Source organism: Rhyacophila brunnea, unplaced genomic scaffold (genome assembly GCF_057557595.1).
Source record: "Rhyacophila brunnea isolate RB1 unplaced genomic scaffold, BYU_Rbru_1.0 scaffold_12, whole genome shotgun sequence".
Taxonomy (NCBI): Eukaryota; Metazoa; Arthropoda; class Insecta; order Trichoptera; family Rhyacophilidae; genus Rhyacophila; species Rhyacophila brunnea.
Window position 1 is genome coordinate 22058560 of NW_028232774.1, and position 26177 is coordinate 22084736.

The 26177-nt window shown below is 32.0% G+C and overlaps 1 protein-coding gene across 2 annotated transcripts in view; it reads left to right on the forward strand.

The window, feature by feature from the left end:
- The window catches only part of Cbp53E (Calbindin 53E), a 319445-nt gene extending 299065 nt beyond the window's left edge, over window positions 1–20380 (forward strand). The window contains exons 11-14 of one of the 2 annotated variants that reach the window (XM_085960955.1): window positions 2990–3001; window positions 17646–17702; window positions 18068–18139; window positions 19571–20209. In XM_085960955.1, coding sequence (XP_085817081.1) covers window positions 2990–3001; window positions 17646–17702; window positions 18068–18139; window positions 19571–19723 — 294 coding nt within the window. In that variant the 3' untranslated portion in view covers window positions 19724–20209. Of the gene's footprint in view, window positions 1–2989; window positions 3002–17645; window positions 17703–18067; window positions 18140–19570 lie in introns of both variants that reach the window. The other variant, XM_085960956.1, reaches the window with a different exon arrangement.
- The last annotated feature ends 5797 nt before the right edge of the window (window positions 20381–26177 follow it).

Sequence of the window (26177 nt, forward strand, 5' to 3'; positions counted from 1 at the left end):
TGCCTATCTTAAATTGATTGGTAAAAAATAATTGGTCGAAAAAACTAACAAAACTCTTCACTGTTTGAGACTTCAACAGAATTTCTTAAATATCCTGATATATATAATTTTTTATCGAAAGAGCGTGTTCAGCGAGAAGAGATAATTTGATTACAATGTTGATTTCTCGTGATTCTCGAAGAATCAACAAACCAATTTCGAATTCTCGAGAAAACAAATATTTTTGAATTCTACACAATATTTTATATAAGTTCAGAAACAATGTTTTAAAATTGATTACTTGCTCATTGCTCCACACGAGTGAGTAATGCGAATATGACAACAAATGCTACATTCATTTGTTTTAAAATCTCCTATCGTCTGGTATTGAGTATAAATAATTTGTTTTCAAATTTGAATTTGGCGAGACTCAACATGTTAAATATTTATACTGTAACATAACGTAACCTGTTCTGAAAACCATATTAAGAAAATAAAATTGCACTTCGTTTTAACAGCTCGACGGCAATCCTATATATCCTATGATTTCAATAAATTATATGACGGTAATAAACTGCTCTTACTTGCGAACCCACATAGATAATATAATTATATATCATATTATGCAAACTCAGTTACAATATAATATACAGAAATTAGTACTTGTAATAATTAATTTTACCCATTGAAAAATGTTTTGTTTTGTTGCAGTAGTTAACTATGAAATTGATCTAAATACAGCGCCATAATATTAAAAATGATAATTTTCTATATTAATTAAGTCTAGTTATTTTCCCGTCATAACTCAGTTCTCGAAATGGTTCCGAATAAATAAAAAAAAATCTAAATATTATAATTGATGCTTTGAGGATGCACAAAAATATTCGCTTTTAAGATACCTATCATAGTCTATTAGGAAATGGAGAAACATGAGGTGTAAGTATGTGAGATTTTGTTTTTATAATTTTGTTACCTACATAATTAATTGCGTTGTGAATAAAATATATCTCACTGTTACAAAATTACTTGAATAATGTTATGCGTTGTGAAATTGTTATTTAATTTAATTAATTAAATCTGCTGCATACCTACAAACCCCGTTTCATTATGGTCTTGTTATAATAATATTAGCAAGAACAACGGGTCTACTCTATGAAAATTTATGTTTTTTTGACATTTACATTACGTAGATTGAAATAATAATATGCTGAATAAAACCTATACCTACTTCAGACTCTCTGCGTACCGTAGAACAATACTAACTAAAATATAAAATAAACAAATTGTTAATAAAATATAACACACTTTCTTCATTTCCTGATGGCGCTATTGTCATAATTTTAGATTAGCATGTATGTGAAAAATCCAAATAAAAACCAAACGCACACACCCTCCAACAATACACACAAAGAACACAATATGATATTTATGTTCACAAAATATTATAATATATTCGTAATGTGTTTTTGTTGCACAGAAATAATACATTTTCCATATATGAATATAAGCACTCTCTTTTCTAAATTGAATTGTGTTGAAAGTCTTCTAAAACGAAGCTCACATTTATTCAAATTTGCACAGACATTTGAAAAATAAGCCTTCTACCTAGTTTGTTTAACCATTGAAAGAATATCTTGTATGGATGAGAAAATATAAATAGCATGATTGGAGAGTTCTACAGTGGCATTATATATCATTGGGTCTATTCTATACTTATCGAACACTAAAGTAATAAATAGTATCAAACTTAGGGTAGGTTTGTATCAAAATATTAGCACTTATTGTAACAATTACACGAAGCTGGTTTTTATTGTTGCAATAAGTGCGATATTTTAACAGCAGCAAGATAGGTGCTGTTAAAATATAGCACTTATTGCAACAATAAAAACCAGCTTCGTGTAATTGTTACAATAAGTGCTAATATTTTGATACAAACCTACCCCAAGTTTGATACTATTTATTACTTTAGTGTTCGATAAGTATAGAATAGACCCACATATGTGCCTATTTGAAAATGGCCTATGTATTTGTATGTAGCAATAAGTATAATACTAGCAATCGACAATGCATATCACAATGTTTCGTGATGTTCCAATATTGTGACCATACCGAAACTAATTTTAATATAAATAAAAAGCATTTCAAGTGATACACATTAAAATTATCAATTAGTAAAAAATCTTTTGAATACATCAGAGAACATAATCATACAATAATATTATATAATAATTAGGTAAGAATTTTATTATCAGTTTATCTTTGATTTTAGATAAACAATATTTTTCTTTTTAACGTTTTTAGATACTTACGTATATATTAATTAAGACACTTTAAAATGTATATTATCAAAACATGTCTCAAATTGCTAGCTTCGTATTTTTCCACTAGGTGCTGCCTCTGTGGGTCTATTCTAAACTTATCGACCGCTAAAGTGATAAATATTATCACATTTAGGGTAGTTTTAGCACTTATTGTAACAATTACAAAAATATGTTTGTAATTGTTACAATAAGTGCTAATACTTTGATATAAACCTACCCTAAGTTTGATAATATTTATCACTTTATCACTTTAGCAGTCGATAAGTATAGAATAGACACACTGTGTAATATTTCCAGTGGTGTTGCGGCGTATTCGTGATGGAAAGATATTTTATTAGTAAATAAAATATAATACTTATTCCACACATGAATATGTGCATTATAAATATATAATGTGGAATATTATTGTTTTGTTTTAATTAATGATATATAGTATGGTATTGCGATGGTAAACATGCTTATTTCTCAAACGTCCACTTTTATACACAATATTCACAATTAAATAAATAATAAGTGTGTACCTAACAATTCTTCTTGGCATCTTTTATCCAACATGGCACACTCTGTCCAATTCACGAACACAAATTTGCTTCACACAAATCTCTATGTTTGCACCAACTCTATCTCTCTCTGTCCTTCTCTCTCTATCTCCTCCTGCAATCTATGTCTGCCCTCGTCTGCCTGCTTAGGAGGGAATGGAAGTAAGTCACTCTACTCTATTCTCTGTCGCTTATAAATGTTTTAATTTCGCACTCTCAGTTCAACACATCTACATCTTACAATGGATCAAAATTTATAAATTTCATAACATCGAAAAGAGTATAAAACTATGTGCATTAAATGTATCGTAGAGTATACGCTTCTTAACTTTGTACTCAGGCTATAGCTCTAGGACTCTAGGATGATAATGGTGTGATATATTCTAAATATTATTATCTATTTAATTATTCATTACTGCATATTATATTAATACAAGTGAATATCGTTTGATCTAATTTTATGCGAGGTAATCAGGCAAAGAGGCGTACCAGTGTAGTAAAAAGTGCAGTTATGAAGCGTATACTCTACCTATCATGTTATGCCATAATATAATATTATATATGTTTTTAATTTGAATACGTTAATTAAATATATTCTGTGGTGTTCGGATTAAACTGCATAAGTAAGTTAATATTTGCCAAAAATGAGCTTTAAGATTATTTGTAAATTATTTCAACGAAGTCATAATATAGCAAGAGACTTTGAGATGTCGTTGTATTGAACTGAGTTTGCGATTTAAGTATGTTTTGCATGGGCATTATTTGTAAACAACAATATTTGTTATCCTCAAACTTTATGTTGTACCTACATAAGTATAATATTATTTTCATATGAAAGAAACGCTTACCTTAAATTGAAATAATTTAACAAAATATCAATATTGTTTTGCTTTACAAACTTGGCCCTCGCATATTTTTGCCCCCTTGGGAAGAGTGAACAAAATAAAGTTTGAAAGCAAAATGAGAAAAGTTATTTACGTTTTTGTTTGCACTGTAAATGGAATACAACTTGCGAAAGGGAAGATTACTCTGAGAAAAGGTAAATTATTTATAATTTACCGTTCAACGTACAGGTGCGATGGTTGGATTTTATTTAGATAGGTACATACTGTGCGATCATTTTTGGTAAAATGTTTTATATTATTATATTTGATAATAGTATTGCCAATAAATCAGTGAAAAACGTTTGAGACATATTATAGAGGCGTGGGCACAGGGGGAAATTTGGGGAAGAATTCGCCCTGCAAGAGTCAATGAAAGATTTGAGTGTTAAAGAAATACAAGTACACCGGTGACCAGTTGAGTGAATCGCTTTTATTATTAAATAATATGTGATTTTAAATTATACATAACCATTTCCAACGTTATTTAAACAAACTATTAGGTAGTATTCTTAGAAAAAACTGTACGTACTTCCTTACATATTTATGGTTTTGGTGTTAACATTAAATAAGCTGCTAAGAAAATATTGTTATTATTTTATACACTTAAAAGCTCTATGGAGTTTAATGCAATTTTAGGAATAAAATGCATATAAAGCAATTTGGTGTTTTGTATCCTGTTTCGGCACAGGACAGATTAATAAGATATACATGTCAAAGTCAGTCGCAATTGGCCATGGTTTTAAAGATCTATAAATCGCGTCGTGTGTCCTCAAATATTGAATGCGCGTTTCGTTTACGTTACAAACTTTAATGTGTATCATGATACGGACGTAACTATTGAAAATAACATATTCTTTGACACATTTAAGTTTATCACATATGTCTCCATACTCGAGTTTTAAACCTTGTTACCAATTCATCCACCAGAAGGCAACCAACGCTCCATTAGTTTTGTCTTTCGTATGTTTTACGCACAGTTAATATGTATATTTTGATGTAAAAAATTGAACGCATTCCTTCATTAATAACCGTATCACGTGTACATACTCCTTCAATTAGCAGCACCCGGTTTCATATTTTAAAATGATGGTAGAAACAATTCCAAATGAACTACGATGCAAAACTATTCTGACACTGTCTATTAAACACTTTAAATAATATATTATATTATATTATTTTTCAGACCGCATATAATATGCGTCTAGTTTGTACTAAGTTAGATATACAATTGAGGTTATGTAATAGCAATATTAGTGGCCAAAAAAATAATAGGCTATCTTTTTACTGTACAACAAACACCCTTTTCAATTTCAAAGAGAGTCATGCTTCCAAAATAACTCAACAGATGGAAACAAGCAAACTCATTTGGCTAATTAAACTTTTGTTCACTCTTCCTTAAATTTCACTCACCCGAAATTTCTGCATTTCTGTGTTAAATAAGCTTACTGTGAATTTGTTACATTTTCAGAAATTTGCTACAAGTATTGTATATATTCGATACGTATTTTACAATAGAAAGATTGGTTTTATTGGCAATTTCCAGTGATAAATTTATGTTTTAATAACAGCTTTCGTTTCTAGTAACTTGCAAAATTGATTTATATTATTTTTACTGATTATAAAACAGCACACTGATTATAAAATGTTTTTTCTAGATAAATACAAATATAAAAAAATGGAAATGTATGTCTAACTTCATACTATCTGTACCTGTAAAAAACAATGAGAAGAAATCGTAAATACTAAAACCATAACAATATAAATAAGGCATAATATCTTTATTATAATTTTCTATTGAATATGATTATGAAATTTGTTTTCATTAATAGATTTTGAATAATATCATTTATTTTATACTCAGTTCTGAATAGTGAATACCAACCCATCTAAAAATATATTATTCCATTTTGCATAAATCCACATGCTGGTGATAGATTAACGATCGTTTTATGTATTATCATGGCATTGCTTTAACAACCAAATTATTCGTAATAAATTCATAATGATATTGTATTCAAACATAATATATGTAATATTACTTATATATGAATGCTAACATCATTTGTTGGTCTTGTATATATGTGTGTGTATGCTGTGATGTCCCAAGGCAAAATGCCGCCCTTAGAAGACTTAAAACGTCGTCCCCATTAGTTTTTAATCTCGAATTTTGTGCAAAATTGTTAGGTGCATACTTACCTATTTTACAATCATAGACTTTTAAACAGCCAGATGCAACAAAAATATTGAAAAAAATGACATACATAGCATCTACTGACGATTAGAGCATTTTTATGAAACCCACTCTCGAACAGTGCTGGTTTTGGATACGCAGATGTCTGAAGCGTTGACAAGTTTGGAGGCGCCCTTGTGATTTTTTAAAACTACGATGTCGGTATGAATCGTCGCTTTATGGAAAACCGCTACTGTTTTCAAAAGTTGTTATGATCGTAATGGTCCCTTGATGCCTTTTATAATTTGCCGCCCCTAAGCAACGCGTTACCTGCGTACCCCCACGGGATGTAACTTTGTCTATGTAGATGCATAATATTTTGCCACATACTGTATCACATCAGTTACGTTCGTAAGAAAGATGTAGGTATAGAGTTTGAATCCCGTTTACTGGGTGAAATACATGGGAATATGCTTTATTTTAAAACATACAATAATTCATCGAAATATAATTTTATATTCACGAAACGTTACTTTGTCTTAATCCGAGATAATAAAAATGGTCATACCTTATTTAACAATTGTTTTTAATTTACTATTACTTGTAAAAAATATTATCTGTGAATTTATTGTAGATGTGTTTTCTCAATAAATTACTTACCTGACATAACACTGTCAATATTATTTTATATCATTCAAATGATTCCGTATTTGAAATGCTGGCACCAATACATACACAAAAAAAAATATAACCTTTTCTTTTGGCATTTTATTTTCTTTCTTTTGCGACGAACTTTTCTGACCTACATAAGGTCAATTTTTACGATTCGCACATGACAAGTTAGTCTACCCTCTGGGCAGTGGTTTAAAACACAATATCGCGGCCTAATAGTAGGCTTATTGGCACAATGGCAACACAGTCTGTCTGTCTTCAAGGCTCAATTTTAGTCATTAAACGTTTTGATAACACTTTTGTTTCATTCAAAGTTTATTGGTTAACTACAATTCGATAAATAAGGCCTACCTACCAGTATATACTATATAGGTGTCAATAAGGTCTTTGGGAATTTGAGGAATTTGAGTACCGCTTCCAAGATTTAAAAAAACTAGATGGCATAGTTTTATTTATGAGTTTTCCATTTGATACCAAAAATAAAGCAGAAATAATTGCAGGAAACTTTTCGACACTTTTTCATAAATGTTGAAACTTAAAGAGGAAATAATTACGCTGCAAAATGGATCAATTTTGGAAATATTTACCAGCAGATAAGTATTCAAATCTATTAAAATGTACTGAAAATTTGTACGCCTGTTTCGGTTCGACATACTCAATGACATTATTAAATGGACGACGCATTCAATACAGTAGCTAGTAAGTAAACTCGCGCATTCGCATGTTTACGAAGACGTCACGCAATTCCATTACGCGATATCACGCATCGGGAATTTATAGCAATATGACCTTTATTGTGATGGCGTCAGAGCAGTGTTTCTAATGTCAATGTTCATTTGAGCGAACCCGTTCGAGCCGAAACTTTCGGCAGACCCAACAAAAAGCATCTGGAATTTATAGCAATATCACCTTTATTGTAATGGTGTTAGAACAGATTATGCCATTCGGCAGACCCGACAATAAAGTGAGTGTCATTTTCTTTTCCAGATGATTCGTCCATATATTAATGTCATTGGACATACTAGTGCGAATTAGCGTTAAACGTCTTTTGACAGGCCTCGCTTGTTAGCAGTTTTATATGTATGTATCCATTTTCTAGATTCACACACCCCAATTTTCTCCAACCACAGGATTCGAAGCCGTGACCGATCAGGTGTTGGGTCAATTATTCTCCGACCTATGCTGTACGGCAGGCGCCAAATTACTCTGTAAAATATTTATTTGGTGACATATTTTTAAATTTATGGAAATATTGAAATAAAAACATTTTGGCATTGAACGAAAAATTAGATTGCAGTAGTAAATTAACAGCGCAAGTGAAATTAAGTAGTTGCATTTTATTCAAATGATATTTTCCTTTTAATGTTTGTGTTTTTCACCTCGGGAAACTTGGTTACACTTATAACAAATACGTATTAATCTAATTCTAATTCGTACGCGGCCCAACATTTGTGTAACTCTATTCTATATACAGGTTCATCACACTTACACTGAAACAGGGCTTCGAAATGATTGAATTAAACATTTTTATCTCTTACTTTACGATGGGTTAAATTATAATATATTATCGTAGATAACGTAGACGGAGACAACGTAGGGTACAATATACGTGTGTGTGAATTGGTAAATAATATTATGAATTAGTGTTATTAGTTAAGAAATTGGAAATGCTGACTTTGTACAACTTCTTCCTGGAAGAAGCAGTCAAGAAGGCAGTGCTGTCCCTAGGCAAGGTGCCGCTCTTAAGCAGACTCAGAATACTGTCTCGTGTCATTTTACCACGTTTTTATTAGCTCGTATTATTGTTTGTCCAGTACAAATTTTTTCTTGTTTGTCCTAGATTTGTATTGGACGATTGAAGATTTTTAACTAACTTCCCGACTAGCTAGACATTTGAAACTTTTAGAATATTACAGAACACGACGACAATGCATTCTTTTATTACTTTTAGTCATAGTTAAGCAGAATTGAATTAATTTTCAGTTAATTCTGTTTTGTATGGAAAGTTATTTTGGAAAAAAAAATCGTAAAAAGTAAAACATTATTATTGGTTGCTAAGGGGGTCCTAGTAACTAAATTATTAATATATACGTGCGTTACTATGGAAATCAATATGAAATGTCAAAATGAAATTTCAGTATTCTATATGTATTCAGTATTTCTATCAAGTACAAAAAAAAGTATTTATTAATATATTATATTAGTTTACTTATATGATTCAACAGAAAATTGAAAAACGTGATATATAAAAAGTTCTTTTTATCTTGTAATTATTTAGTTTCAAATTGTTTGCAAATAAGTTAGTTACCTACTTACATATTTTCTTATTTATTTTCGGCTATCGAATAGAAATAGAAAAATATCTTTAAATTGACAAAGGTACACATCATCTACTGAGAATTAAAATATTTCCACGATACCTACTCTCAAAGAGTGGTGGTTTTACGTAGATAAAAGTCTGTAGCGCTGACAGGTTTGGAGGTACCTTTGTGTAAATATTGCCTGTGCGATAAAACTCCAATTACAATACAACAACAGTTACGTTGCCAAGATTTTTCATGCTTCGATCGTTTTTTGATGTCGATATTTTTAATGAAGCAACTGCATCGCCTGCTCCATTCGCCGCCCTTTATAATGTTTGTCGCTCCTATGCTACACATGACCTGCCTACTCCCACGGGACGACACTGCGTAACTGGTATTAGCACAATGCCATTTTCGCGCCAGACATTAGTGCACGTGGACAAAATTGCATTTGAAAATATTCTATTTTAAGATTTAATATTATTTTGGTAGATATAATTGCAGACATCATATTATCATCACCCCAGTTCTATCCGGTTGTAAGTGCGATTTATAAGGTTTTTTTGTTAATTATTCGATGTTTGTAAATGTAGCAGATAGATTTCCGGGTGCAAAGGTTAAATCTGGTTGATAAAATATCGCAATAGAACAGGCACAGGAACAAAAACCAAAACTGTGCACATCTGTGATAAATGATAGCCATTTAAAAATATATATTGTTCCTTTATAATAAGTTGTCAGGGTTGTGAAGTAAATAAAAAACTTCAAACATTACCCCTTTGTCGCGAACTATAATATCATTGCATTTAACATTTAAGGATGACCAACAATACATCAACAAAGAAAAATCGATTAAAAAAACATGAAATATACCACCTAGTATCAAGTTATTTGTTATTTAAAATTAATAATATTGGTATATTGGGTGGGGTCTGCGAAAGCATTGTCAATCTAATTAATGATGCTTTAATGGCAGAATCCAGACCAATTAATTACTATTCATAGAATAAGCCAATATGCCACAAGCTGGTATAAATTTGTTCATAGATAAAATATCTAGAATCCATTAAAAGCAAAGGTTTTAACTGCTGTCCATTACTTGGTGGAATGTTTGTGTATTATGACAAAATATTGATGGTGTAATAAAAAGCAATAATACTTAGCTCTTGCTGTCGATGTGGTTAATACCCATCCATTTGTTTTCATTGCTACCATTTCATTTAACTAACATAATATGATGGTATTTGATAAAGCCATTCGCATTCGTAGCATTAATTGAAGTTTTTTTCCTTCTGCCAATCACAAATTGTTTTACGATATGTAGGTAGGTATATAGCATGTACTAAACCACAATAGTTTGAAAAATGGTAATTGAAGATTTATTGTTAATATTCGTATATCGATGCAGAGCTCGAAATGGACCAAAGCGCGCCGGAGCGCCGTTCCAGTTCATAAAATCCCCAAAATTATTGCTCCGTATATCGTGGGAATGTTAATTTGAGCGCTAGATATGCCATATAATAAAAAATGACACATTTATTTTTATAAAATACACTTACAATTATTAATAATATTCCGGTTCGTAAAATTTTCCATTTCGAGTGCAGTATCGATGATGGTGAATAGTAATGTAGAAAAAATGGTAAATGTTACAATTTTACATCGTTTATATTGACACTATATCGTACAATTTGTTTTTTGGATATGTCAGGTATTACTTAATCCGCTGACCGTTAATATTTCTAGACGTTTGTAAAATAAATATACAAGCCTCCTGATATTAACCGTTTTCCGATCGTTTAAAACTGTTTGGTCGGCGTTGGAGCAACGGGGGTAGAATCAAAACGATGTGAAAATAGACCACATAAGGACAAGCAAATCTCGTATGTTGCGCACGAGAAACATTGTCAAAAAGTTAATTTAAATCTGAACTTTGGTTTAATTATTGGAAATCATCATCACGGTACTGTATAATGCACGGTTTTAACAGTTTATTATAAAAGAAACAAATTAACCTATTGGTTTTAAATGCACCTTCATAATCCGCCATTTTGAAATAGTCTTAAAAAACCTTGAAGCCTATTTTGGTGTGCAAATGGAATATTTTATTTTTTGAAATTATAATGATATTATAAAAAGCGAATAGCGAAGTAAAGTGACATAAAAGTCATTAACATTAATACAAAAATAAATTTAGATTTGGTCGAAAAAATATAAATAATGACAATAATTGCATTACTTAAATACTTGCAATCATCTTCTGATTTAATGCTATTTTACTAGAAAACTGGGTTGGGTTTGTGAATGTTTAGTTTGACAATCAAATTCAAGAAAAATATTAAAATAAATGAAATTGAGGTCACCGACTTCCAAGCCAATAGTCTTGTGGTAATCATACCACTCAGCATTACATGGGTGACACACTTTAATATGTATATATGTTTTGTTGTCAAAAGAAAACAATAGAGCGAAAAAGATGTTATCATTTCCTCAATTATAACTAGATCAGTAGGGCATTTTATAATTCGTTAATTGTGACAATTTATCTCTTGTAATAATATATGGATTGCATTTGTATAAATAAGAAGGACAATCCACAAATCCTCACTCACTCGTCGAGTCCGTCACGGGACGCACGACTATCGTCACGTATTCATCACTAAACGTAGTCAATCGTCGTTCCACTCGAGTCAAGTTTCTCAGTTCATTAATATAATCAATCTCACGATCACATTGATCTCACCACTACATCTACACCCGCGATTATAGCCTTACGCTACCATCTTTATTATTGTTTTATTTATTCTTGTATCGACGCTGCCTTCATCATTCAAAAAGTCTCAAATATAGAATTTTATTTTACTTTAAAAATAACGAAAGTTAAGTTGTTGGGTTACATTCTGAAATAGGTACATTGACTAATAAATAACACACGCTGATGTTTATGAAGGAAAACTGTGGAAACATTGAAAATCTGAAAAAGAAAATAACAGATGTTCTTGTAATATTATGTTGAGTGGTGGTGATGTGTGTTTGACGATGAATGATGACGAAAATATTACGGAGAAGTGCCTGTGCGCATTATATTCGTCGACATTTACAATGCTCAAACGCGGGTTTAATATTGCAGAAGGTGCAATTTTCTTTCATAACCTATCACAGATCTTCCCAACCGGTGTGCTGCAAGATATACCCAGAATTTAAATAAATGTCACCTTTAAATTTACTTGTCCAAGAATAATTATAAGTAGGTAGTTCTTTCAAGCATCGATCCATTCATAAACAAGAAAGTATCTCATTGAAAGAATTGATTGGTTACCTATATTGTTTTTAATTACTTTTAATTGCAATGTTTAATAATAAAAATAATCAGCTCAACGTAAACTATGTTTTTTCCACATTATAAAATTAACTGATAATATAATAAAAAGAATAAGTGATAATTATTAGTATTAACATACTGTCTATAATAGAGCAGCATTAATTATTGTTACAGTACCTACTTGCCTTTCGACATGCATTTATTATACATTTCTACGGTTTTTCTATAGTATCAATAAAAAAATACTTATTTACTTACTTAAGGCAACTTCAGCTGAGGCATGGTCTAAAAAGATCGTGACTAGGCGACGCGCGGATTGTGCAAATGACGCGTGCCGAACGAAATATAATTTGTCATAAAAATTCAACATGCGTCCATTTCATGTTATGTTTATTGTTATATTAGTAATAATAATAATATATTCATTGACATGTTTTCTTTTTGAAGTATATGCGTAACGTTTTTTAGTCATCTTTACACGATATAAGAATATATTCCTCCGACGCCATCACAAAACAAATTGACGTGCTCACACCTCGACTGCCGGTCTCCGATTGGCGACGAGTGCGAAATTTTGTCCCACCTACTGTTGAAAATTATTTTCCATTTCACTTATGTATGCTCTTAAGCTAGCGGTACAGACCATTGAGGTCCATGGCCAACTGAGCAACCGTCCTTCAGGAATCTTTCTATCTCGAGTCGAGTCCACCCATCTCCGCCGGGGGCGGCCCAGGGGCCGGCTATTCATCGCATCTGACAACGTGACCGGCTCATCTGAGTCTTGCTCGTGCTCCCAAGACATTGACTACAATATAAATATTATATAATTATGCTAATATAGTAAAAATATAATAAAAATAATTCCAGCTAATATTTTTTTTCAAGTAAAATCGTAAAACATGTAAATTATTTTAATTTAAGATAATATACATATTCGTTCCCGCCTGGCTGAGGATCGTGACCACCTTTGAATTTTGTCATCTTTTGAGCGACTAATACTTTCCATACTTCTCGATCCTCTGCTTCTCTCAAGGCAGAGTGAATGCTGCCCTAGTCAGCTCCTTCACTTGTTCGCTCCAGCGTACCGACGGTTGTCCTCTGCTTTGCCTTCCCTGGAGGCCACCCAAAACCACCAGTCTCTCCAGGTTGTCCGTTCCGCGCCGAACAATATGTCCAAAAACTGCAGAATGCGTCTCAGACATATTGTCGAGAGACGTTCCTTTATCTGCAGACTTTGGATGATTGACTGCTTCGCCCTGTGCTTTGTTCAAGAAATATGAGTCATTCAGCGCCAACAGCACGTCTCGAAGGCATCGATTGCTTCCCGCTTGACTCGACACCGTACAAAAGTATGGATAACACCAATGTTTGTACAAGCATCATTTTCGTGGCAATTTAAATTTGCCGATCCTTCCATATAATAGTGGTTAAACGTCTCATTGCATTTTTCGCAATCTGTGTGCACTCTGCTTCACATCCGCCTTTTCCACTAATGGTCGATGCCAGTTATACAAACTTGTTCACCGTTTCTAGGTTTTGGAGTATACTTGCTGCTGGTAGAAGGTTAGCCCGATCGACAACCATTAACTTGGTCGTATTCCTATTATTAAGGAGGCCGTATTTGCGACTCTCTTCCTCAACCCGGTGTAGCAGTTTTGCGAGTTCTCTTTCATAAGCAGCGATTAGCGTGGTATCATCTGCGAATCTTAAGTTCTTTACTTTCTGGCCACTAATTGTTATTCCACCTTGCCAATGATTTAAGACCCTCCGCATCATATGCCCTCCGTACCTATATATTGAATAAATGGGAAGATAAAACACACCCCCGACGGACTCCCTTCTCGGTTCCGAAACTTTCAGAAAATGTGTTAGGTATTTCCTCTTACAATTGTGTGGTTATTGTTATATGGGTTTTTGATGAGATTTGAAGGTATGCTGGAACTCCCATTTCCAGGTGTACGTTCCACATACAGTTCCATATTATTACAAAGTAGAATGCCTTGTGGTAGGTAGTTAATGAAGCATGACATCATAGGAGTATTAAAGTCTCTGTATTTTTCAATTAGTTGCCTGATGTTCATAATTTGCTCGCGAGTTCCCTTGCCCATAACGAAATCTGCTTGTTCCCTAGGTATTTGTCGGTCGATGAAATTCTTCAGACGTCTGCTAAAATCATATGTATATGAATAAAAAGATGGCGTGTCACATTTTATTTTTATTTTGAAAAGTGTGACTAGACACGAAATGTGTTGGGAAGCACTGGTTCTAACATTGTTTTACGTAAACCTTGAAAAAACTACCGCGCTTTCAGGAAGATCGTAGTAATTCCTCCGCGAATTAATTTTAAAACTTCAATTAAATATATTTAATTGATAACTTCGGTTTTAAATAATCAATACGTATTTAAAAACATAAAACACATTTTTTTATAATGTATTATACCTATATGTGTATATCTGTACATATATACTATAATATATTATGTGCGGTTTTGGAAGTAAGATTTTTATTAGTACTTACGTACATCGTATTTTTGAATAGTTTTATCAACCAACGGCGAGGCCTCCCAGAGCTCGAGGTTCGATTGGGCCCACTCGGTGATATCGCCATAAGACTGGGCCTGCTTACATGGGAAAAATAGAACTAGCTTGGAAACTACAGTATGCAAGTATACTTGGAAAATAGTAGTATTTTGCAATTCTCTAAGGGGTTTCCTTTCAACAGTTTGATACTCGTATTATACAACCAAGCCTAAGATCTTATCTATCTACCTACATATTCATAAGTTATCAGCACAGTATTTACACTTGAAGTGGGTCTGGGCTGATTCGTATTGGGAGCCCAAACAAAACTAATTAAAACATTATTTAATAAATATTCGTTTTCCGAATACTTTTCGCGCGCAAAATCTACGCTGACATAACGTGATCGGTTATGATATTGCACGCTTTTCTGACACGAAGGGTTTGGATGGTGCGTGGAAATTGGATGACTTTTGCGTGTCTAAACGAACGTGTCAAAACTTGGGCTGGCTTCTGATATATTTATAAATTTAAAAAAAAAATGTACCATATTTTCATACGATTGGTTGAAATAACTTTATGTTTCATTAAAATTATCTACATACTTCTGTCAAGCTTTTTGATTCCCTAACTTTATTAATTAGTACGGACGTGGATAGGTACTTCATCTAATTACTGTCACCAAATATACCCCCCCCCCTCAAAGTATGCTTCAAATCACGCATCAGAACTCCATATCAAATCATAAATAACCAGCCCTGCAAATGTTCGCAACCTCTGTAAATACTAAATAATATTATAAAATAAATATCATCTCGAAAGTTATTTTTACACGAACCCCCCTTAAATTAATTAATCATCGAATGAACAGTAGGTATAGTGTGATCAGGTAATATACCAAAAGTTAATCCGCCCATCAGTGACATGTGACAAGTGTAGCTATAATAATCGCCGACCCCTTATGTTTACTTATCTAATCTTTATAATATACCCATAAAATCAATGCTTGTGTAATTGAAGGAAATAAACCCACTCTGCGCGGAGCGCCATCAAATAATTATCTGTGTTAATAATTTTTATAATATTTGTGCCTGTTATACAATGTCTTTCACTCCCCAAACCTCAATAATGCCCAAATGAAGGACTCCACCACAACCACACATACACCTGAGTTCGAAAAGGTATTAGTACTTACCTCAAGATTTTTTAAATTATTTTTCAGTCTCCATTTAATAACCCTATGGTAAATCCATCCCTGATAGTTACATAACTATCAACATCTACGTATATCTCTGTGTCTATGCTGGTTTGATCCAGTTAAGCTCATTAGGGAAATATCAGAATTTCTATAGAGAGAGCTTTGCAATTGCGGGAAGCATTGAAAGCTATTACTCAGAATAATTTTCAGAACCAACCAATCTGTATGGAGCTTATGCGATAGTATGTACTACATAGGTAGGTACATGTTTCAATGTTTGCAATATTCGCGATGTACCTAGTACCTTATTGAAAGCCGTGACATGTCTATCGGATATATTTCCGGACCCCAGAACGGTAATTTGTCGTTTTTGATAAATTGGATTTTTGAGTTTTTATGTATTTTGACGTCAGCTTTTCAAGTTCTAATGGATGGTAGATATAAAACAATCACCAAACTTATTAATAATAAGGAATATATAGGTTAGGTATACCGTTGTTTTTCGCACCTTCATAACTGATTGGATGTCTTCTACAATGTTTCAGGCTTCCAGATTAACATGTTTAACTGCATATTACACATTTTAACGCAATGAAGTAGATACAATGTCGTAGCAAATAGGCCTATGAATTGTAGTTAATCCATATTTTTGAAAGACAAAAATACAACGATTTAAGGCAAGCGTCGTAACTGATTGATTTTAGCGTTAGTTATTTATTATATAATATTTTACTTTTAAATTAGAATAATACGATGGTTATAAAAACAAATCCATTTGTTAATTCTACAATATTTACGATATTTATATAGATAACTGTTTAATTTAACAACATACCCGGTTACAATAAATATATTATAAATAAAATTAGACATCAACATATTTTCTATATTATATCACTTTAATACTTAATCGGTTTCTATATATTGTTAAGGTTTTAAACATTTTAGCATGGATACATGCTTTAGCCTGGGTGCCGGACGAAATCCGGAAGGCTTAATCCCGAAGGCCGAAATCCCGAATGCTGAAATCCCGAATGGCCGAAAGCCTAAATCCCGAAAGCCAAAATTCTGAAGGCCGAAATCTCGAATACCGGAATTCCGAAGGCCGAAATCCCGAATGGCCTTTCTGTTTGTATTTTTTTTATTTTTCGAGATATCGGCCTTCGGGATTCCGGCCATTTGGGATTTCAGCGTTCGGGATTTCGGTATTCGGAATTTCGGCTTTCGGGATTTCGGCCATTCGGGAATTCAGCATTCGGGATTTCGGCCTTCGGGATTTCGTCCCAAACCCCTTTAGTCTTGACCTCCCGGGCGGATTCGTTACGAAAAAATGTACAGGCGTAACGAAAAATCATGTTACAATCTGTGCTACGGTGAAATATTATGACGAAAGAACAAACTATTCATGATTTCGTTTTTCGTCTGTACTGAATATTTTAGTTTCTGTAAGTACGATAGGTAGGTACTTTACCTCTGGGGTTCAAATTATGTAACCTGAGGCCAGTTCCACACATTTTACAAAATAGGTAATGTAAATCGACTTTGCATTGAATTTGGTATTGACTAACTATGTTTTTTTTTTATAAATATTTTGACGAATGTTATAACCGAAACTAAATTTCTTATATCCAACTGCGGAGATATTCTTGTATTTTTATTTGTACCTCTTTTATTAATATCGATATTGCTTAAATTGTGTATTTTGTATTAACATTGTTTTTCATTTCATTGACAGGGTGCCACAAAGTTAACTAAGGAAGACATTGAACGAGTATTTTCTCTATATGACAGGGTACGTATAAGTTTGGACTGTAATAAGAAAACGTTTAATTTCAATGGGACTTCATACTTCAATTAATTTAGCCAAATACGTGGATGGTATATAACGTATATAATATACATACATTTACTATATACTGGCTTTTCGTGTAACATTAACCAATTGGTCAAACTTTGGCTCATTTTGTTCTTTCTTTTTACATGGAAGAAAACTTACCAATTAATTATTCAACAAATTAATATAGATATCATACTGCAAATAATCACAAAATTCTCTAATGTCATAAATCCTTTAGATCTCAATAATTCTTTGACCCGATTTATTCGCATTATTAATTCTTATTGTGTTTGATCAATATGATTGTATGTAATTTCCAGGACAACAATGGCAGCATCGAAAATGAGGAGTTAAGAGGATTTTTAAAAGACCTCCTAGAACTTGTTAAAAAGGTAACAAATACATTTGGCCATCTATAAAAAGTCCATCAGTGACCTGCTTATGAAAATATAAATGCTTTAAAAATAGCAAGATTTATTGTAGGTATTCGGGTTTGAATCCCGGATCTGGCATATTCACATTTGATTCAAGGAAAATTTTCATATAGCAGTGGATGGTGATAAATGTCAGTGGTGTAGTGGGGGTGGGGTTAGAGTTGGGTATTTCCCGAGAAATCTCAATCTCGAGATTCGGATTTCCCGAAATGATGAAATTTTGAATTCTCGAGATTCGGGATTTCCAGAAAATAGTTCTCGAGAATTCTCGAGAAATCGGGTAAATTAAAAAAAACTGTAAAAATACTAAAATCAGTGTAAAAACAGACAAATTCCAAAAATATGATTTTTTTTTATTTATGTAAGAAGACAAACAAAATAGAAGTAGGAAAACAAAAATAATTCAAAACATTACTTATTAAAATAGACTTTCAAAAAACACTGACTGTCAATCGCTGCGTCTGACAATCGCGTACGCTTTTAAAACACAAAATTCCCTGATGCTGCAAAAATTGCGCTCATTTTCAGTCGACGTTGGCTTAATTGTGTTAAATGCCTCGATCAGTCTTTGAACGTTTTGTGTTTTCTGTCCACTTATTTCATATAGAAAATCGTTTTTTCAATTAATATTTGATAATAAAGAAATCCCGAATCCCGAGAAAAGATTCTCGAGATCCGGGATTTCCCGAAATGTTGAAAATTTTAAATCTCGAGATTCGAGATGGAAAATCTCTAAAATTTCTCGAGAATACCGAAACCCAACTCTAGGTGGGTGCGATCAATGACATTATTAATGGACGACGCACTCAATACAGTAGCTAGCAAGTAAATTCGCGCATTCGCATGTATAGGTAGACGTCACGCAAATTCCATTATGCGATATCACGCATCGGGAATTTATAGCAATATGACCTTTATTGTAATGGCGTTAGAGCAGTGTTTCTAATGTCAATGTTCATTTGAGCGAACCCGTTCGAACCGAACCATTCGGCAGACCCAACAAAAAGCATCAGGAATTTATAACAATATCACCTTTATTGTAATGGCGTTAGAACAGATTATGCCATTCGGCAGACCCGACAATAAAGTGAGTGTCATTTTCTTTTCCAGATGATTCGTCCATATTAATGTCATTAGGTGCGATGCAAAGCGGGATCACATTTTATTGCGAGTTATTTAGTCTTTTTTCTTTTGAATGCTTTCTTTACCCATAATTTTACAACACTTTTGCGTAAATTTACTGAACACATGGCTAACTTCCGACAGACATATTATTCATATTATTTAGTAGAATGATTTCAAATGTTTGCTATCTTTTGGAAAATGATTGAATCACATATATTATAATAATATGAAAAATGATATTTAATATCTATATATATGTTTCAGGATTATGATGCGCAAGACCTCTTAGACTTCGAGGAGACTATCTTGCAGGGCGTCGACTACAACGATGATGGCAAAATCAACCGGAAAGAGCTGACGATGATCCTCCTTGCTCTCGCCAAACACAATCAAGAGGACGAGGCCGGCTCAGCTTAAGTCTCCAACATGACGTCCAACTAGTTCATATATATTATGTTGCTATATTCACCCAAGTGGGAAAATGAAATGGTTCACATCGTCATTTATCAAACTATTATCAGGTCACGTTGGCGAATGAGAAAAGAGTCGCCTCGTTTCTTCGTTGAAAATATTGAGAGGTAAACTGTCACATGTCAAAATATCTCAACGGTAAATAAAATGTAGTCAGATGTTCGATATTAAAATCAATGTTTCAAAACAGTCATGTGTTAGATTTTTAATTAATACAGTTATGCAAGTTTTGAAATATCACTAATGTAGTTCAATACGATACCAACTAAAAAAAATTGAGAATACCCCTTTGTTATTTTTCTTATTCAGACATGTTAAACAAGAATTAATAAATTAATCTCTTCTAATTATAGATAAGGAGCAAAGAACTGTAATGTTTTTCTATCAAAGAGTAATAATTAAAACTACCATTCCGATAATTCATATTATGTCAAAATAATTATGTATGTACTATAATATTTTTTAAACTTGAGTTTTGAAGTACTGCAGTGATAATATTGTATAGTTGATTTTGTATACTATAAATAATCAATCATGAGTAAACATTCTTTGGCATAGGGTATTTAAATAAGTGCTTGTGTAATTTCAAGACTGTCATAAGTCAAAAATATATTTAATAATAATCACCAAATTTTTCACCATATTGTGTGAACAGCACAAATAATTGCGGTGACTAATAAACAATCTTTGAGTTTTAATGTTACATGTATTAAGTACGATAAACACATTGAAAACATTATAAATTACAACAATACTTATAATTAATTTCCAATGAAGAAGATTTGACTACATATTTGATCAATATTACAATTTTATTATTGACAACGCATTGATACACTATCAAAACTCTCAAAATGATCTGGTGATAATAACTTTACCATTTTACCATGAACGAAGATGAATAAATATTGATATTAATCGGAGACTTTGGCAGTCACAAATATAATGTGCCAGAAAATTAATGAATATATTGTAGAAAATACTTTTAAATTAAACGATAATCTATCTACTCGGTGGCAACTAAGAATATACTCGTACTTTAGCATACATGACTAGCAGAACAGCCGGCAATAGTCGACTGTTCCAGCTGGTATATATAATTAATATAGTGAAGCCAAACATAAAGACTTTCCCTATGCATGAAGAACTTTTTTTTGTAGTCATGCACTATTTTCCTATTATCCTACACTCTTTAATATTTCTTTATATGGTATAGTGGAGATGACGGGATAGATTTAATGATACGAAACGAAAATATTGATATTATTGACAGTATGAATGTAAAACGAATTGAGATTTCGTAAATTGCATTTATTTTATTACATTACTTAATTACCGATATCAAAAATAATAAAGTGAGTATGTTTTGCCCCCTTCTCAATCCATGAAGATTTATTTTAGAGATTAGAAGAAATAAAAATCTGAATACCATTTAAAATATATTTCTGTGTGTTCATAAAATACTGCATATTAATAACATAGTAATACTGATTATTTTATAATGTCACAATATCCACACATGTAATTGTACTGAACAGATGTTTATGTATGCACTTATAGCGAATTTCAGAACCATGTTACCCAACTGTATCACAAATAAATAATATTTAGTAACTTCTATCATCATTTTTGTCGATAACTTGGAATACAGGGATCATACATCATTTCTTTACTAAGATTTTCAGAGATTTTCAACAGTCAGAGTAAACTCACTTTATTACGATGGTCAGATAGAGGTGTTTTTTTTTTATAATATTCTGTTAATTTCAATGCACAATTAATAATATATAATATAGTATTGGTACAGACTTGTCCAGTACCTAAAAATATATTTAATAGCTGAAAGTCACAATAGAGAAAAGTAGAAATATTAATAATATGTATTTTAAAAATTCATAATACGTGCAACGAGATAATTTAGTATTTAATATTCAAAATAAATGTGTTACTATTAATTGTGTAAAAATGTAATGCAATTTACAAGATGCTGCCATGTATAAAAAAATAAGTAAGTAGCCAACACAATATAATACTATATGATTACGATATTTATGGCTGTCTAGTGGTATTTTCCTGGCATGTTTACACATATTATATAAACACTCGATTAGATGAAAATTTTACTTCAATCTTTCTATCTTATGTAGTGAGTATCTTGTCTTTAGTAGCTTCTCTCTCTCATTCAGAGACTTATTATAAATTACCTACTGTGCTTTTCACATCATTAAGTATCTACTTACGCAGATTACTTGTGCATGTTAGTTTGAAATCATGACATCTAGGTATATAATTCTTCTAAAACGTTATCAATCATGATAAATAATACAACACATAATTACAGATTGAATGATCACATATTTTGATTACTTTGGATAACAATTTTTTGGCTTATCTTATTTGGGAAAACCACCTATTCAATATTATTGTAAGTCAATCAACATAAAAATCAAAGCTTTTTAGGATTCCAAAATCACAACAGATGTCATGCTTTCAATTGTCACAGTTGTCACATTATGTTTAATTAATTCTACAAGAAAATTGATATAATATGAACTCAATGATTAAATAATATATTATTTATAACAGTTTTGCCAAAGTATTGTACAAAATGTTGAATTTATTTTTGTATTTTACTATAATACTTCTTGCTGTTATTTTTCTGTGATCAAAAATCGTAGAAATATTGTTATTTTCTCTGTTTTTTAAAAATTAACGTGTTTTATTTTATAGCACCTATTATGTTTGTTACACACAAATAAAATCTAAAATAAATTGTTGATTATAATAGGTATATTTTCTATTGTCAAGCTTTTATTTTATAAATATCAAAACGAGGCGTTCCATATCATAATATTATATCATGCTTTTCTATTTACCGATTATATTATAATAGTAATTTTGACAAACCTATTCTTGAAATATTATACAATGTGAATTGTAACAAATTTCATGGTTATTTTTACATTGCTAAATTGATCGAATGATTACGATGGCTTTTACCATAGAACATATCAAAAATATTGAAACAAAATGTGGATACCTACCACAACTAGTCAATCAAGTAAAAATTATATTTTCACACTCTTCTTTCCATTTTAAGACATATTATGTATGGTTGGGGATTATGGTTAAAAATAGATTTAAAAATATGTATTATAATAAACAATCGTGAAACATTGAAACACCAAGTTAGTTGTTTATGAATTTTTATTCATGTGCTTTGTCTATTGTGGTAATTAATTTCAAATTTTAACTACTTATTACAAACTGTTTTCTAGACCAAAAACTATTTCTTGACATTTCTAATAATAATGTGATTATTAATATTAGGATACCATTCACATGCAGTGGAAGATTTAAGTACGCTGAGGCCTGAAGTGCCGACAAGTATTAGGGTCCTTTGCAAAAATGGTGACTGTGCTATAATAAAACCTATCAATGGGTGTTATGCATATAGTAATAGCTATGTTGCCAGAATTAAAGAATTTTTGTTTGAATTTTTTCATACATATTATGCATCATAGATAATGTTACATTCTGATAAAGCAACTGCCTCATCTGCTTCATGTAAAACTGCCACTGTTCACAAAGATAAAATGAGCCTCCAACATCTTATACACCAATAATTATTATTGCTCTCTGTGTTTTCAAAGAAAATAATCATTTGTCTCTTAAAGGCATGGATTATTTAAATTTCACTGATTTTTATAATCCAGGATTGTTTTATAATCACTTGTGTATTATTTACTAAAGCTTGCTACATACAAACAAGTGTTTTGGTAAGAACCTGCTTATAGCGTTATAATTTGTTTTGTGTGAATATATTAGAATTATTTTCATTGTCATTATGGTCTAGAAAACGGTTGAAAACTAAGAATTCATACATTTCTGCTATTTTTATTTCAGAGATTTATTATATTATAAGACCTCAAAGGTTGATAAAATATTTATTCGTGGATTTAATCCGATATATAATGAAAGTATGATGTGATTTATTATTAAAATAACTTGAAAAAACATGATAGGTCCTTCAAGCGATTATGCATTCATCTTCCTTATTCTATTTCAGTGTCTATTATAATTATGAGCTTTAACATCTACCTATAATAATAAATTATTGTTAAATAAGTCCTACGAAATAAATTTATCTCAAGTGTTGTCATTCAATGTTTCATTTATTCCCCATATCCAATAACTTATTAATGATAAACTTTTACACAATGTATGGACATCGGCATGACAAGGAATCATTATCAGATCTAATCAATAATAATTGTGCCATTGCCAGACTAGGTAGGTAATAAGTATCAAGAATGTGCTACACAGAACAGATTAATAAATAGAAATGTAAAAGCCATCGCAATGGATACAGGGTATTTTACAAAGACATTATACGGTGTTTTATGATGGTCAGGCAATAACATTAATATGGACGAAGCATCTGGAAAAAAAATGACACTCACTCTTTTGTCGGGTCTGCCGAATGGCATAATCTGTTCTAACGCCATTTACAATAAAGGTGATATTGCTATAAATTACTGATGCTTTTTGTCGGGTCTGCCGAATGGTTCGCTCAAATGAACATTGATACTCGAAACACTGCTCTAACGCCATTACAATAAAGGTGATATTGCTATAAATTCCAGATGCGTGATATCGCATAATGGAAATTGCGTGATGTTTACCTATGCATGTGCGAATGTTGCTATGCCCGAATTTACTTGCTAGCTACTGTACTGAGTGCGTAGTCCATTAATAATGTCATTGCGGTCAGGCCATAAAACCCAAATATAACAAAGTTCTCAATATTGAATACATGTTACATTTACATGACAAACTTTAAAGCATATTATTATACATATGAACTATTGAAGATAACATATTCTTTAACACGTGTTTAAGTTTATCTCATATTTTTTCACATTCGATATCAGTAGCCTGTTATACCACACCCAGTAGGATAAGCCAGTTCCCATTAATTTTGTGTTCCCTGATGTGCTATCTTTGAGTGGTTCTATCACTCTAAACTTCTCTAAACCTACTAAGGTTATCCGTGCTTGATAATTTATAGAAATTTTCATTACTGTATATTTTGCTGACAAGCTGATAAGTTTGTCCTCATCAGTAGACTAAACCTTTTGGAACGAGTGAGCAATTTCATATACCTTGGGTCAAGCCTCAGTGATGTCAGTAGCTGTGTGAAGGAAATTATGTGAAGAATTTCGATGACCAAAAATGCTATGAGTCGTCTCACCAAGATAGTATGGAAAAATCTTGATTTTCAGAGAATCTGTTAGGGAGAGAATTGATGCGTACAAGATGTAGGGTGCTCGGACGATGCTCCACATTCCACACCCGAGATAAAATCGAAGATATGTACTCAACTATGAAGTGATGTCAACACACATTCTTTCTTTCGACCATGTCCGATCCAAATATGATCATATGGGCCTCCACAGAGTAGAGGTTTGTATTGACAGATTTTGTTTTTTACGAGAAATGGATGTCAGCCACTTGCTCAACCTATTAGGTTTGATAACATATGGATAGTTTTATAATAAATATTAGCATAGCATAGCACAGCGATAATTATTATTTATATTAAGTAGGTATTTCAACAGTGAATCAAATAAGATAGATGTCAGAGTGATTCTTGATTTATATTGTAAGTAATTTTAACAGCCTGCCGTTGTTGAACGATTTACTATGTGTAATAAAGGCTACATTCCACTTAGGTGCACTCGTAACTGATCAAAACAGGCGAACATACCTAACTGAACTTCAAAATCTTAACGCCTATGTCTATCTAGTTTATTGAACAATACGAAATTTCGAATAATGTAGCATTCGTTATTGAAAATATATACCTACCTACTTAATTTGGAATACCTCAAAAATCTATTAATTATTTTCAAAAAATGTGCACCTAGCGGGACTCGAACATGTATCTATTTGGTTCCAACTAATGTACTTCGTGGATTAGGGATTTTTTCCATATTAATCACACTCAGACTAATACTGCATATTATACTAATCACACTGAAGTTATGATTAGTCTGATAACTATTAGTTGCATATGTACTGGAAGAAATAGTATTTTCATTGTACCTATATAGTGTTACTAAAGTACATTGATTCCTACCGGGATCCATGAAGCCCATGAATTGTCATCTATTTTAAAACATGTAGCATTTTAAAAGTATTGCTTAGTTAGATATTACCATTGTAGTAGGTAAAAAAGGTGACACCCACGATGGCCGCGCAGCTTAAGCGTTGGCCTTTGGCGTCGTCGGTCCCAGGTTAGAATCCTGGGTCTGGCAAGTACACATATTGTTTTTCATTTTGTGTATGAGCCAGAGTATGGACCTAATAGGTTGAGCAAGTGGCTGACATCCATTTC